Source organism: Erithacus rubecula (genome assembly GCF_903797595.1).
Source record: "Erithacus rubecula genome assembly, chromosome: 13".
Lineage (NCBI taxonomy): Eukaryota > Metazoa > Chordata > Aves > Passeriformes > Muscicapidae > Erithacus > Erithacus rubecula.
In genome coordinates, this window is record NC_136665.1 from 5,914,252 (window position 1) to 5,928,091 (window position 13,840).

Consider the following 13,840-nt stretch of genomic DNA (forward strand, 5'->3'; position numbering starts at 1 on the left):
GCCCGGTATCGCCCGCGGGCTCCCCCTGACGTGCCGGGCCCTCACGCGCAGCCACCGGAGCCCACACCCGCACCGGGAGCCGCCCCCCAGCCCGCCCGTACCTGGTAGTACCCGAACTGCCCCTGCTGCCGCCGCCTCCTCACGTAGTAGTAGGCGGCGCCGGCGCCCGCAGCCAGGGCCAGCGCGAAGCACAGCGCTGACAACGTCCCGGTGGCCACGGAGCCCGAGCCCCGCGCCGCGCCGTTCACCTGTGCCCGAAACAGCGGCGCCGTCACGGCCCTGCCCCGGCACAGCGCCCAGCACAGCGCCCCTGCCCCGGCACAGCGCCCGGCACAGCGCCCCTGCCCCGGCACAGCGCCCAGCACAGCGCCCCTGCCCCGGCACAGCGCCCCTGCCCCGGCACAGCGCCCGGCACAGCGCCCCTGCCCCGGCACACGGCCCCTGCCGCTGCTCGCAGCGGGACCGTGGGCAGCGCTCCCAACGTGAGCCACGGCAGGGAGCAGAGCACAAGCCCTGTTCATGCCCCAGCCTCACCTGGCCAAGGTGAACGACGGGCGCCGGCATCCTCAGAGGTTCTGCTATCACGTGAATGATGCCATTGAAAGCTAGGATGTCCCACTCCACAATCATCGTGTCATTGATCCCCTTGGCGTCCTACAGCACAGGACACAGATGATGTCACCTGCCCAGAAAGGCTCCCCATCATTCCCTGTCTCAAAAGAGGTGTGGTGAAAACTCGCGGCTTTCTTTGCCCTCTGCCAAGGCTAAACCTACTGAGTGCTCTGTACTGTTGCTTGCTGCGAGGTCTGATATGTGGAGGTCGTATCCTGACTGGGATGGGATGGTGGTGCCCGTCGTGAGGTTGAAGCTGAAGAGGATGACATTGCTGGATGACACGTGGAGCTTCAGTTCTTCTCCTGTCAGTGTCTGAATAAGTACCAGTGCACAGGGATGAGAAATGGATGAGCTGGTCTCTCCCTTTCCCTGCTGCTGTGCAGCCCCCAGCTAAACCCAGACCCTCTTCATGGCCACAGACAGATCCATTCATGGATAACAGGACACAGAATGTGCAGAGCAGAGGGGAGCCCTGCTGGAGAAGGCTCTGAGTGTCCTGACCTAAATGGCTCTTCTGAGGGAATGGTTGGACTGGGACCTCCAATCCATTGGTTCTCTCTGACCTACATTCCTCCTCCTTCCCCAGGTTATTTCATGCTAGCATTGGTGACACCTGCTCTCCTCTGAGGCTCTGATAGTTTATCCCTGCTTGCTTACCTCATTGTCTGCAAAGCCAGAATTCAGAGGGGCAAAGAGAGTTTTGGGAACAGAAGCATCAGACAAATACATGAAAAAATCCAGTCCTTCTTCTGTATCATTGGCAAAATTGAGCAACATCTGGAAGAGATGGGAGATCTTACCCCTCAGTACATTGCTGGCAGCACAATGCCATCAATGTACTCCAGCCCAGAAACCCCCAGCCCTGGAAAGAAACCCCTCTCTGTCTTGCACACAGACCAACCCCCAGCTCTTCCCTGTTCCAGCTGATCCCTCCCTGTGCCTTGCTGCTCCTGCAGAGCCAGGAGAGTGTCACTTACAGAATAGAAGGTGGAGAAGCGGTCCTGCTCTGCCAACACCTCGGGCAGTTTCCCACTGCACCAGTACCCGTCTCCCACAAACCCATCTCGGCAGGTGCAGGTCACATCTGCAAAGGAACACCAGGGTGGGGTTGGACTCACCAGTGCTGGCTGTACCAACCAGCTCTTGATTTCTGGATACCCTCTTCATGTTCCTCTGGACACAGGCATGGGAGAGGGGCTGTGCCCGCCTGCCCTGCCTGCCCTGCCTGCTGTCCTGACCCAGCTCTTGTGCCCAACAGGACTGTCCCCAGGAGAAGTGCTGGCAGCACTCACCCTTCTCTCGGTAGCAGAACGCATCCCAGGTCTCGCTCAGGTTGCTTCGGAAGCCATAGTCCACAATGCCCACATGGCTGGACCCACAGCTGGGGTTGGGGTAGGCTGTGGGGTACCCAGCTGTGCCATTGTCCAGCCAGCCCACCAAGCAAAGATGGAACCCCATCTAGAAGAGGAAAATCAATGATTAGATAAAAATAGCTCTGTCCCAGGTTTTCTGGCCCAATGAACATTCCCATTGTGCCTCATCCAAAGTGCTGGGCACGGTCACAAGTCCCATCCCTGTGTACTGGCAAGATCAACTAACCCTCCTGTTTTGTGGATATAGATGAAGCAAACAGGGCCTGGATGAGGAGATAAGAGGTCACCCACCCACATGTCACCCCTGGGATATGCATGGCCTGTCCCAGTCCCATGAGGGGACAGAGCCATCCCTGCCCTGACCTGCTGTGCTGCACCCAGCTGCTGGAATGTGGCCAGGGAAGCACCTTCTGCAGCACAGGCTGCCTGAGCCTGCTCGTAAGTGAAGTCGTACTTTCTTCGGGGTGACTGCAGGTGAAACACACCCATGGTCTCATCTGCAAAATACCAAAGCACAGGAGCATCAGTACAGGACACACTGAGCCACCTCCCTGGGCTGCCACGTGGGTCCCTGTGTCACCGTGGGCAGAATGGAGGAGGGTGGGATGTGGACAAGGCACAAGTGAGGGAGAGGCTTCCTGTGAGCTGCTCGCCTTCTCCATGGGAGCCACTGCCACCAGAGGCCATCTCCATCACATGGGAGCAGACAAGGATGGCTCACCTCCCCATGTGACACGTAGGGAAAAGGGAAATGTGAAAACCACTCCAAGCTATAGAGATAAGTCCCTGTCTCCTGGGCCATCCCACCCTGCAGCCGTCTGAGGGGAGCTCCAGGCCAAAGGTGAAGGGTGAGGAATGTGGCCTCTCCACGAAGCATCCCCCTGGCCCTGCTTGCACACTCACCGTGGAAGTGCAGGTCGGTGCAGGTGGCCTCCCGGTGGCACTGCCCGTTGTTGTGCAGGCAGCGGTCGGTGGGGGGCACAGCCTGCTCCAGGCACTGCATCCCGTCCCCCACGTAGCCCTGCTTGCACTCGCAGCGCCGCTCGTTCTGCAGCACAAGGGAAGGGGGAACGGTGTCAGAGCCAACAGTGCCCGCGGGGAGCCTTGCATCCCTGTGGAGATGGGGGTGAGCCTCCAGAATGCCTCCCCAGCCTGCTGGGGCTGTGACAGAGCTGTGAAAGGCCCAGGCAGTCACACCCAGTCCTTGGCATGTGCTGTAGTTTGAGCTGAGCTTTGAGGTACATGGCTCCTGACTCTAGCACTACACCATTCTCCCGGTCCCATCTTCTGGCCTGTGCTGATCAGTTTTGGTTCTTCTTGCAAAAATGGCCAGCATTGTCCTTGAAGGACCATCCAGGAGCCCCCAGAACAGCCCAGGAATGACACAACTGACACATCTTTTGTTCCTTAGACAGACGAGTGGGGAAAATCGGCCTCAGTGTAACATCCCCAGAACTATCCCAGCAGGCAGGCCCTGCCTGGTGATAAGCACCCGCAGGATGAGCAGAGCACCTGAGGGCACGGAGGGGAGGAGGCTGCAGTGGGGGGACACTGGCAGGGCTGTCCCAGGGCGGCGCTCCCAGCACGGCAATGTCCCGCCCCAGGGCCGCGCTCACCGGGCCGGTGCTGATGCAGCGGGCGTGCTCGCTGCAGTCCCCGTTCCTGCCGTCGGCACAGCGGTCGATGGGCTCGCAGATGTGGCCGTCACCGCTGTAGCCGGGCTCGCAGGAGCACGACACGTTCACGCCGGTCTGTGAGCACTGTGCGTGCCTGGCACAGCCCCCGTTGTCCTGGCTGCACATGTCGATCACTGCGGGAGGGAAGTCCTGGGTTAACTAAACCATCTCATCAGATGTCCTGGGGTCAGCCTGGCTGTCCTGCCAGCTGTCACCCCAGCACGGGGATGGTCACCTGCTGTGCTGCCCCGTACCTGAGCAGGCTCTCCCGTCCCCCTCGTAGTGCAGCTCGCACTCGCAGAGGTTGCCGGCGCGGCACACGGCGCGGGCGTGGCACGGGGGAGAGCAGCTGGGTGCCACCACTGGAACAGAACACACAGGGGCACGGTGACCGAAGGGCTGCGACACGGCCACGGCTGCCACCACCGGCCTCTGCCCCACACTCACACCTCTCTCCCTCCCCCCGTCCTCTTCTGCAGGTGCCTTGCAGGTTTGTTACTCGGATCTTCACCTCAGCCTCAAGCCCTCCTTGGACCACCTCAGAGACTTGATCATGATCCAGTAGAGCTTTTCTCCTCTGGCCCTTCCTCACCACCCCAAACCTTGTGACACTCAACAGCACATGGCAGATCTCAGGATGAGCCTCACAACTGAGAACTCCTTTTTGGAGATATTTCTGAACAGCTGCTTGAACTGCCCAGCTCCAGGGAAAGCAGCCACATGGCAGCAGGTCCCAGGGAATAGCAGGTGGGTCCCAGGGAATAGCTGAGCATCCTCACCCAGTCTGATTTCACAGCGGTCCCCAGTCCAGCCCTCAGCACAGAAGCAGAAGCCGTCGCCGTGCAGGCCTCCATTGCACACACCATTCTCAGTACAGTTGCACTCTGTGAGGAATGTACAAACACAGCATTTATGCCCTGGTGGAAAGGCCCTGGGACAGCCACGTGGCACAAATGTGGCATTGTGGGCAAGTGTGAAGTGGGCACAGGAGCCCAACATATCCCAACCTGCCAGTCCTGACCCCTATCACACACGCCCTTTGCAGAGGAAGAGAAGCCTCTGCACCCACAATACCCCATCACTCCTCTCCCCTGGGCATTTCTGGAATGTGTTTCTCACTCTCAGACCCTGTGATGCGCAGTTGGGGATGGGAGGATGGAGGACTCTCTTTTCCCTCCCTTTGCTTTTGTCTCACATGGACACAGGTCCCTGCTGAGCACGTCCCAGGCGATGCTCTTTGTGTACAGGATTCATCACAACTTCTGTCCCCCAGCTCACAGTACAGTGAAATACTTTCTCCCAAACTGGGCTTTCAGCCGTGCTCGCCATACGAGGCGGGTTTCTGGCGCTGTGTCCTCAGCCGGGGTGAGCCCTGCCCGCCCGTGCTGCTGCCCCGCGGTACCTCGGCACTCCGGGCCGTATCTGCCGGGCGCGCACAGCTCGCAGCCCGTCCCGATGAACTCCTGGCTGCAGTTGCAGATCCCCGAGCCGCCGATTTTGTCATCGCAGGTCCCGCGGTTGTTGCACGGCGCCTCCAGCCCCCCCGGGCACGCTGCAAACGGGGCACCTTAGTGAGGCTCTGGTGACAAAGGGACCCTGTGCTGGAGGGGAGCCACCCGCTGCCCCGCACAGACCCCGCACACCGCTGTCCCTGAGCTGCTGCTCACGGCGAGCTCGGACCACAGAGCTCAGCAGTCTGGAAAACTTAGGAATGGGGGCAAGAGGGACAAATTTGGCACAGCTTCCAGCTTGGGAAGAACTCAGCATCATGTGCTGGGTCTGTGCTGTCCTGCCCCACACGAAGGACATGAAAGCTGCCCATGGCACAAAGGGCAGGGAATGATTGAGCATTTACATCTAGAGGTGAGTGACAGGTCTCACAGCCACCACCAGCAGCCCTACAGACTCTTCACAGAGACAAGATATTCTCCAAGGAAAGAGAACCCTGTTATAATCCCAGGGTATTGCTCCCTGCACCCTCTACAGCCTGGGGCTCCCTGCCTGGGCTCTTGCCCGCCCTTCTCCAGGGGAGCACACTCATGGATGTCGGAATTGCTGAACTAGAAATGTCACCTTCTCTCTGGGGACAGGCAGTGCCTCTTACCCCGGCAGTCCCGGCCATAGTGGTTGGCACAGCACTGCGGGAGCCACTGGCTGGAAACGCAGCTCCTCCTGCAGCCCCGCCTGAGAGGCCCCCTGGAAAAGAAGTGTCTCCTGAAGGGGTCCCACGGGGACTGGGGCCAGGCCGGCCGCAGCAGCGAGCTGCGGTGCAGCAGGAACGTGTTCCTCAGCAGCTGGTTCCCGTAATAGTAGCAGCGCCTCGTTTCCCCCTGTGAGCAAACAGGCAAAACAGGGAGTTTGCCACACTGGTCACTGGCAACTCACCCCGTCTTTTTTTGTGCCACTCATTCAGTTTTATGACAAGCAACAGAGGCTTCCTAACATGTGCTGGGGCTGGTGACAATGACTGAAGCCAGCAGTGAGAAGGGGGTACAGCCACTGCCCCCTCAGGGATCCCAGAGCCACTCCCAGGCTGAGCTCTTTTGCTCTAAAGCACCCAGAGCCACCCCCAGTGCTGTTGGAAGGACCCCTGTGCCACTGTCACCCACGCAGGACTGACCAAGCAAAGACCACTGGACCCCATATTTTTAAGGCAAACTCGTTCATGACTTGGGGCAAGGCATGGGCAATGTGACTGAGCCAAGGGCTTGCCACATGCAGGTGGGCCTTCATTTTGCTGCTAAAATGTGAGGGGCATGTGGGTGTTGTCATCAGCCCCCTGATGGGCCTCCCTGGTGACAAAGCTGTGAGCTTTACCCGTTGAACGGAGCCAGCAGGGCAGGGTGGCTCAAAGCCACAGAGTCCACAGCTCTCTGTAGATCCCTGTGGAGGGGAGAAAGAAACTTCACAACTCAGTATGTGCTGCTGCCTCTCTTGGCTGCTCAGAGCTTTGCCAAGGAAGAGCAGCAAGCCCTCCAGACACCTCTCTCCCCAGGCATAGGGCTGCAGGGGTGGCCCAGATTCTCCCTCACCTCACCCCAGGTGCTTACCTGCAGCTCAACAAGGGTGAACTCGTCACACCGAGACCCCAGATCCGGTGGCTCCAGCAGTCTGTCAATGCCATAAGCAATGCCCCCATTGAACTCCATGTGCCTCTGGATGATGGTGGCATCGTTGTTCCCCAGCAGAATCTCCCCCTAAGAGAGGGAGAAAGCAACTTGTGATTCTGGCACATCCTGCATCCTGGCTGTACCACCCAAAAGTTGCTTGGTTTTGTCTGCCACTGCTTCTAAATCACCTCAAGAGCTCCAAAATCTCTGTGCATATGTCCTTGACCACCTTTTCCACTTTACATTTTCACAGCCACCTCTCCTAAGGATGGCCTCTGTCCATTGCAGCAGGTGCTCTCTAAAGGTTGTGGCACCATGGGGTTGGCTTTGCAGCTGATCATTGTGACATTCATGCACAGGTGCCACACACCTCTGCACTTCCCTGCCAGCTGTGCCTCTTTACAGCCCAGCAGTAGCCAGGGCATGGGGTGTCCCAGCCTGCAAGCACCCCAGCTCTGTGGTCACTCCCTGCCAGAAGCACCAGCTGCTGCTGGTCCCTGCCATGCCCAGGGACACTTGCTCCATGGGCAGCCAAGCCTGGAATCATGGACACTCACCACGTGGGTTTTGCTGCAGCTGAATGAGATGGTGGAGCCGTGCATGGTCCGTATGGTTTCAACTTGGGGCACATTACCAGCAACAATCTAAGAGGGAAAAAAGAAGAATATGAAAGAGACACTGGCAAAACTGGCAGTTCATGTTGACACATGGTGAGGATAGGGGTCAGTGGCCAACAGAGGGGTGTGATGTGGCAGTCCCTGAAGCTGGTGTGGGTGGCACAGCACAACTGTGCTGGGTTAGTCCCAGATTCCTGCACAGTGAGGGGCCAGTGTGAAAAGGCAGGGCCTGGCTTTGCTCAGCTGGACTGTCCCCTGGTTCATAACCCTGCACACAAGAGCCTGTGAGCCTCTTGTACAGAAGTTTTCAGCTTAGCCACCAGAGTTTCACAATGACACTGTAGGTGCTTCAAATGCTCAAACAGCTTTGGGTCTTCTCAAGACAGCTGATATGTGTTCTATGGAGCAGACAGTGGCCCTGGCATGGCCGTGGCACACCAACCCATGTGTGTCACCCTTACCTTGGTGTCCCTGATCATGTGTGCTTTAAGGAAGGAGGCCAGCACGTCGCGGTGCTCCCTGCGGTACAGGAACCTCTGCCGGCTCTCCGGGAGGGCTCTGAACGCCGCGTCCGTGGGCCAGAGCAGCGTGAAGGGTCTGTGCACCGGGTCCCCGAGCAGCGGCAGCAGCTCCGCGTCCTGCGGAGCACAGCGACACGGGGAGAGAGAGCCCAGCCCGGCACACAGAGAGAGCCCAGCCCGGCACACAGAGAGAGCCCAGCCCGGCACACAGAGAGAGCCCAGCACGGCACACAGAGCCCAGCCCGGGACACAGAGAGCCCAGCCCGGCACACAGAGAGAGCCCAGCCCGGCACACAGAGAGAGCCCAGCACAGCACACAGAGAGAGCCCAGCACGGCACACAGAGAGAGCCCAGCACGGCACACAGAGAGAGCCCAGCACGGCACACAGAGAGAGCCCAGCACGGCACACAGAGAGAGCCCAGCACGGCACACAGAGAGAGCCCAGCACGGCACACAGAGAGAGCCCAGCACGGCACACAGAGAGAGCCCAGCACGGCACACAGAGAGAGCCCAGCACGGCACACAGAGAGAGCCCAGCCCGGCACACAGAGAGAGCCCAGCACGGCACACAGAGAGCCCAGCCCGGCACACAGAGAGAGCCCAGCCCGGCACACAGAGCCCAGCACGGCACACAGAGAGAGCCCAGCACAGCACACAGAGAGAGCCCAGCCCGGCACACAGAGAGAGCCCAGCACGGCACACAGAGAGAGCCCAGCCCGGCACACAGAGAGAGCCCAGCCCGGCACACAGAGAGAGCCCAGCCCGGCACACAGAGAGAGCCCAGCCCGGCACACAGAGAGAGCCCAGCACGGCACACAGAGAGAGCCCAGCACGGCACACAGCCCTGCTCTGGGGCTCCAGGGACACGGGGAGAGCCCAGCCCGGCACACAGCCCTGCTCTGGGGCACTAGGGACACAGCCTCACCTGCAGCAGCCTACTGTACATCCTGTACCCAAAGGACTCGGCCACCTCTGTGATGTTCTGCTGCAGAGGGAGCAAAGCAAACAGCTGGCACCAAGGGCTCCCCATCCCTGCAGTGCAGGGGAGAAACCAGACAGGCAACAGCTACATGGCTAAACATAAGTTTGTCTCTGCCACCATCATGATGATGATTTGGCTGAGAAGGGCTGGCAGTCAGCAGCCACCACTTTTGTGATTCATCCTGGATAGACTGCTATGGCAGGAGCTGGGATGAATTCCAGCACTCTGTTGTGCTGCACAGGAAATGTGTTATATTCTGTAAAATGCAGGCTCTATAAGCCCCAAGGAATCACAGAGAGGCATTGGCAAACTCAAGCTGCAACCTGCTCTGTGCTGGAAAAGGAGTGTAATGGTTGGCATGGCACAAGATCCTCCTGCCTACATCTAGAACTGTCGTCCCCCAGTGATGGAAAAGGCTCCTTATGTTCCAAATATGGCTATGCCACAAATGCTGTCACCTTCACAAGCCAAATCTGTGGCCTCAGACAACCCCTAGGTAGTCAGGAACAGGAAGGAAGAGCAGCCCAGGCAGCTTTGGGCTGAGACAGAGCTGCTGGGAGAGAGATCTTGTCCCTGAGCTCAGCCCAGCCCTGACACCAGGGCACAGCTCCAGCCTTACCTGTGAGAGATTTGAGATGTTATGGCCCACCAGGTCACTGGGAATGAGGATCTTGTTGATGAAGTGAATGACCCCGTTCACACCCACGATGTCACTCGTGACCACCTTGGCTTCCTCGTTGAGAGTGATGCTATTCTGAGAGAGAGGGGACCTGCTGGGGGCTGCCCCAGGCACAGCCCCACCCTGGCAGTGTCTGTGGGTCTGGGCAGGCCACCTGCCACAACCACGACAGAAAAAGCGACATCCTGACAAATGGGGCAGCAAAGGGAATTACCTCGCTCACTGAGATCTTTATCTTGTGGCCAGATAAAGATGTAAGGGACTCCTGGTTTTCCAGGTCACTGGAGAGCAATTTCTGGCAGCCCACCATGTGGTAACGAAGCAGGTCCCGGAGGAGACCTCTGCTCTTCCACTCCTCAAACTGCAGACACAAAACAGGACTGAGGTCACACCAGGCACAGGGCCCTCAGCCCCAGTGAGGGAGACCTGAGTTCCCTCTGACTCCTCCCTGCAGGGAAGATGGTCCCCAAAAACACACTGAATGCACAAAATCATTTGAGAACTTTGGGAAATTTCAACCAGCTTGACTAGTCAGTGATGGGGTTTAGGATATTGCACTACACTGACACCAAAAACCTGCCATTCCTTATTCCTGAGAAGGAGTAAGGGTCTGTCACATGGGAGCCTTGCTGTTACCAGCCCATGGGCAACGAAGCCACCACACACCACTGATCTGGCACTGCTTCTGAGGCCCACAAGACATCATCTCCAACAAGAGGAGATAAGTCCACCCCTGTCCAGGCTGTCTCCTCAGTGAGATGCCTCCAAACTTCTGCTTTTGCACTGATGGAGAGCAGGGGATGCCTTTAACCCTCCATGGTACAGCTCCTTTGCCTTGATTCAGTGGACAGAACAGACCCAGAGGGAACATTGCCACAGCTGGAGCTGTCAAACACCCAACAGAGCTTGGCATGAGAGGGCACTTACCACTGTGGTGTTTCCTATGAGATCTGTCTGTGGCACAAACACAGTGAAAGGCCCTGCCCCGCTGAGTTCTTTGATGCTTTCTGCCTGTGTTAGGAGAGCATTTGTGGGAAACAGAAAACATTGTTCCAGTTAGCAAGACCCTTTGCAGAAAGCCCTAGGTGGGAGTTACTACACAGAGACAAAGACAAAGCTGTGACCAACCTGTATCATCCTGAAGAACATGGATGCATCTGGAATCCTTCCCAGCTCCTTGATCAAAGGGAATCAGCCAGTGTTAGCAGGGTCCCTTCCACTTGCTCCTCACCAACCAGCACACACACCTGCTCCTTCCACTCTCCCACCCCAAAGAGGCACCACCTCTGACACACCACAGAGATCTTCCCTGCCTCCCTCACCAGCTCTGCAGGCACACATGCAGGGATGTTGCAGTGAGCTCTGCCTGCACCATCCACAACTGCTGCAGGGTGGAAAGGACAGAAGATGAGAGCTCCTGGTCCTGCAGCACCTCCCTCATGGGTAGCTGCCCTGTGCTCATGGGACACCTCGAGTGCTCCACAAAATCTCTGCTTGAATCTCACTGTGCTGCAGTTCTGGGATGCTGTCCAGAGGGCAGACACACCCTAGCAGGGGAAATGCCCTCTCCTCACCACACTTGCAGTAGGAGCAGAGGCACACACAGCCCATCTCTTTCCTTGTGGCTCTGCTGTGGGCACAAGCTTTTATTTGGCACTGCTTGAAAAGGTCACCAGCTTGCCCAAGGACAGACACTGTCCTGGCAGCAGAGCTGGCCATAGACTGCTGCCTTCCAGATTGGTTCCAAGTCCTGGCATGGCCACAGGGACACTTGCCTTCATCCCACTGGGCAGAAGTGAGCTGCCTTGGGAAAAAACAAGATCTCTTCCATCTGTTTATGACATGAAGCAAGCAGTCCCCTGGAGGTATGGCTAATGCTGCTGGCAGCAGTGGAGTGTTCCCTCCCTTTGCAGCAGGATTCTTTGCCACGATTCTCTCCCATAGCTGGCACACCAAACACACCTATGATTTATGGAGAGCTTGCTCAAAGCATCTCTCCCACACCACACAGGTGTCATTGACACCAAGATCTGCTCATCCTCTGGAGCAGGGAGTGGTTTGCTGCAGGGCAGGGGACACAGAAGGAGCAGCAGGTGCCTCTCACCTGGTGCACTTTGCCACGGCAGGTGAAGCCATCTCCAATGCTGTGCCAGGAGCAGGAGCAGTTCCGAGTGCCAGGGCCCGTGTACTTGCAGAGCCCAAAGGGGCTGCAGCCTCCATTGTTCTGGCAGGGAAAGCAAAAAGCTGCTTGGAGGAGCTCCTCCAACACCTGAACTGCTGCTTTCATGTGGGAGCTGCAAACTCCATCCAGCCCAGGGAAAGGAAACCATCCATCCCCCCTGTTTGGTGCCTTAGAATAAACTTCACCCAAATTCTCAAGGGCTTCCCAGCACCAAACCATCCCATGAAATAAGACTTTCACACTTCACTTTGGAACACAGAGTCCATGACAAAGCCTCTGGTTGATGAACATTCTGAGGCTTTTGAGCATATCCCACGTGAAATGGGCACAAAGAAAAAAGCCCACATGCCTCCAACCCAATGACCCTCTTCCCACCCTGAAGGAATGCTGGGTGACATAATTGCAGGTGACTGCAGGAGGAAGTGGAGACCAAACACACAAGGAAATCCTTCAGTATGTGGAAAGGCAAGACTTCAGCTGCAGCCAACCAGGCTAATGCTGTTCCTGCTGTTAACTCTTGGGAGAAGGGAACAGTTCCAGGCTGTGGCCTTCACCTCTGGAAGGCATATGCAAACCAAAAACAGACATACCAAATGCAGACAAACCTGTTCACACAAGTTGATGGGGTTGCACTGACTCACACCATCCCCACTGTAACCAGGCAGGCAGTTGCAGGCGACCTGGAGGGAGAAAAGAGGCTCAAACTGGCACCCAATAAAGGAAACACACAAGGGCTGCCTGGACAGAAGGCATGTGCTGTAGCATCCACTGTTGCCTCCATGAATAACCAAGTTTGTGTCCACAACAAACATAACCCAAGGCTGCCTTCAGCCTCTGGCCAGCAATGCCATCTGCTCTCATGGAAACAGCAAGGTTTTCATGCTCTGCCAGGGAACCTTCTCTGCATGGAAGGGAGAAAACACAAAGCATGGACAGGACTGTCTTTAGAATTACACAGCTGTGACAACCCACCCTACACTCACCTTCTTTGGGCCTGTTTTGATGCACTCTGCGTTGGTGTGGCAGCCCCCATTGCTTTCGAGACACAGATCAATTTCTGCAGCAAAATAATAAGGCCAAGTCATTGCTGAGGGCTGCTCAAGGCAGCTGGGAACTGATGTCCAAAGAGGAACTGGGAAAGCAACAGGGAGAACTTTTCCACTTTCCTGGGAAAGTGTCTTGTGATAGCAAAGGAATAGGGTGCAACTGCAAGTTTACTCCTGACACGTGTGAGTCTCTGAGCTGTGACAAATCTGCTCACAAGAAATTCAAAATCTGTTTGGGTGTACTTTAAAGAATATGAGAGGACTGGGCTCCCCTGAGCACCACTGTGGGAGGCTGCCCTCCCCCTCTGTCTCTGGGCCTCTCCATGACATGAACACAACAAGAAACCTCGCAGGAATATTTTTGTTAGAGACCAAAGCACTGGTGCTTTAGTCTAAAACTCCCCTTAGTGTTGATGCTGCTTCTCTGCTACCCCCAAAACCCAGCTGAGCACTCACCCATGCAGAGTGTGCCATCCCCAGCATAGCCATCCTTGCAAGCACAGGTTCTCTCTCCTGGGGACACTTTGGTGCACACAGCGTGCATGGAGCAGCCACCATGGTCAATAGTGCAGGGATCTATTTCTGTTACCAAAAACAAGAGGAGCAGAATCAGCTCAGAGCACCTAGGAATGATCACCTGGCTTTACTAAATCACAACATCTTGGTAAAATCCCTTTGTTTCCCAGTGAAACTGTTGGGTCTTTAAGGACATGGGGCCTCATCCAGACCTGAGAGAGGTCAGTCCAAGTCCAAGTAAATAAGCTGAGCTTAAGTAACCTCAGGATTGGAAATTTTTCCCTCACAGGATGTATCATTGATTGCTAATGGTTAGATGAGAAAAAATACATTTACCTGAACAATGCACGTGTTTGGGCTTTTTTTGCTTTTTCCCCCCTTTACTCACTTTCCAACAAGGGCAATACTGAAAAGAAATTGGAATGTCCAGTGTTTTGACTGTAAAAATTTTATCACTTTTTTTCCCTTGGTCTTCTTGCTTTTGACACAAACAAGGTTTGTAATGTAGCTCTGGTGAAGTAT

At 56.6% G+C, this 13,840-nt stretch overlaps 1 protein-coding gene across 4 annotated transcripts in view; it reads right to left on the bottom strand.

Moving 5' to 3' along the window:
- The window catches only part of STAB1 (stabilin 1), a 51,888-nt gene that overhangs the window by 463 nt on the left and 37,585 nt on the right, over positions 1 to 13,840 (bottom strand). For 3 of the 4 annotated variants that reach the window (XM_079317215.1, XM_079317216.1, XM_079317214.1), the window contains 26 exons: positions 13,259 to 13,384; positions 12,740 to 12,813; positions 12,362 to 12,436; positions 11,679 to 11,798; positions 10,703 to 10,750; positions 10,502 to 10,585; positions 9,789 to 9,935; positions 9,515 to 9,649; positions 8,839 to 8,898; positions 7,853 to 8,029; positions 7,332 to 7,418; positions 6,715 to 6,861; positions 6,482 to 6,547; positions 5,769 to 5,994; positions 5,067 to 5,216; positions 4,444 to 4,548; positions 3,919 to 4,026; positions 3,605 to 3,798; positions 2,892 to 3,036; positions 2,352 to 2,485; positions 1,908 to 2,073; positions 1,593 to 1,699; positions 1,273 to 1,392; positions 775 to 927; positions 535 to 654; positions 102 to 248 (listed from right to left, as the gene is read on the bottom strand). In XM_079317215.1, the coding sequence (XP_079173341.1) occupies positions 102 to 248; positions 535 to 654; positions 775 to 927; positions 1,273 to 1,392; positions 1,593 to 1,699; positions 1,908 to 2,073; positions 2,352 to 2,485; positions 2,892 to 3,036; positions 3,605 to 3,798; positions 3,919 to 4,026; positions 4,444 to 4,548; positions 5,067 to 5,216; positions 5,769 to 5,994; positions 6,482 to 6,547; positions 6,715 to 6,861; positions 7,332 to 7,418; positions 7,853 to 8,029; positions 8,839 to 8,898; positions 9,515 to 9,649; positions 9,789 to 9,935; positions 10,502 to 10,585; positions 10,703 to 10,750; positions 11,679 to 11,798; positions 12,362 to 12,436; positions 12,740 to 12,813; positions 13,259 to 13,384 (3,221 nt within the window). Of the gene's footprint in view, positions 1 to 101; positions 249 to 534; positions 683 to 774; positions 928 to 1,272; positions 1,393 to 1,592; positions 1,700 to 1,907; positions 2,074 to 2,351; positions 2,486 to 2,891; positions 3,037 to 3,604; positions 3,799 to 3,918; positions 4,027 to 4,443; positions 4,549 to 5,066; positions 5,217 to 5,768; positions 5,995 to 6,481; positions 6,548 to 6,714; positions 6,862 to 7,331; positions 7,419 to 7,852; positions 8,030 to 8,838; positions 8,899 to 9,514; positions 9,650 to 9,788; positions 9,936 to 10,501; positions 10,586 to 10,702; positions 10,751 to 11,678; positions 11,799 to 12,361; positions 12,437 to 12,739; positions 12,814 to 13,258; positions 13,385 to 13,840 lie in introns of those variants that run through there. The other variant, XR_013775748.1, reaches the window with a different exon arrangement.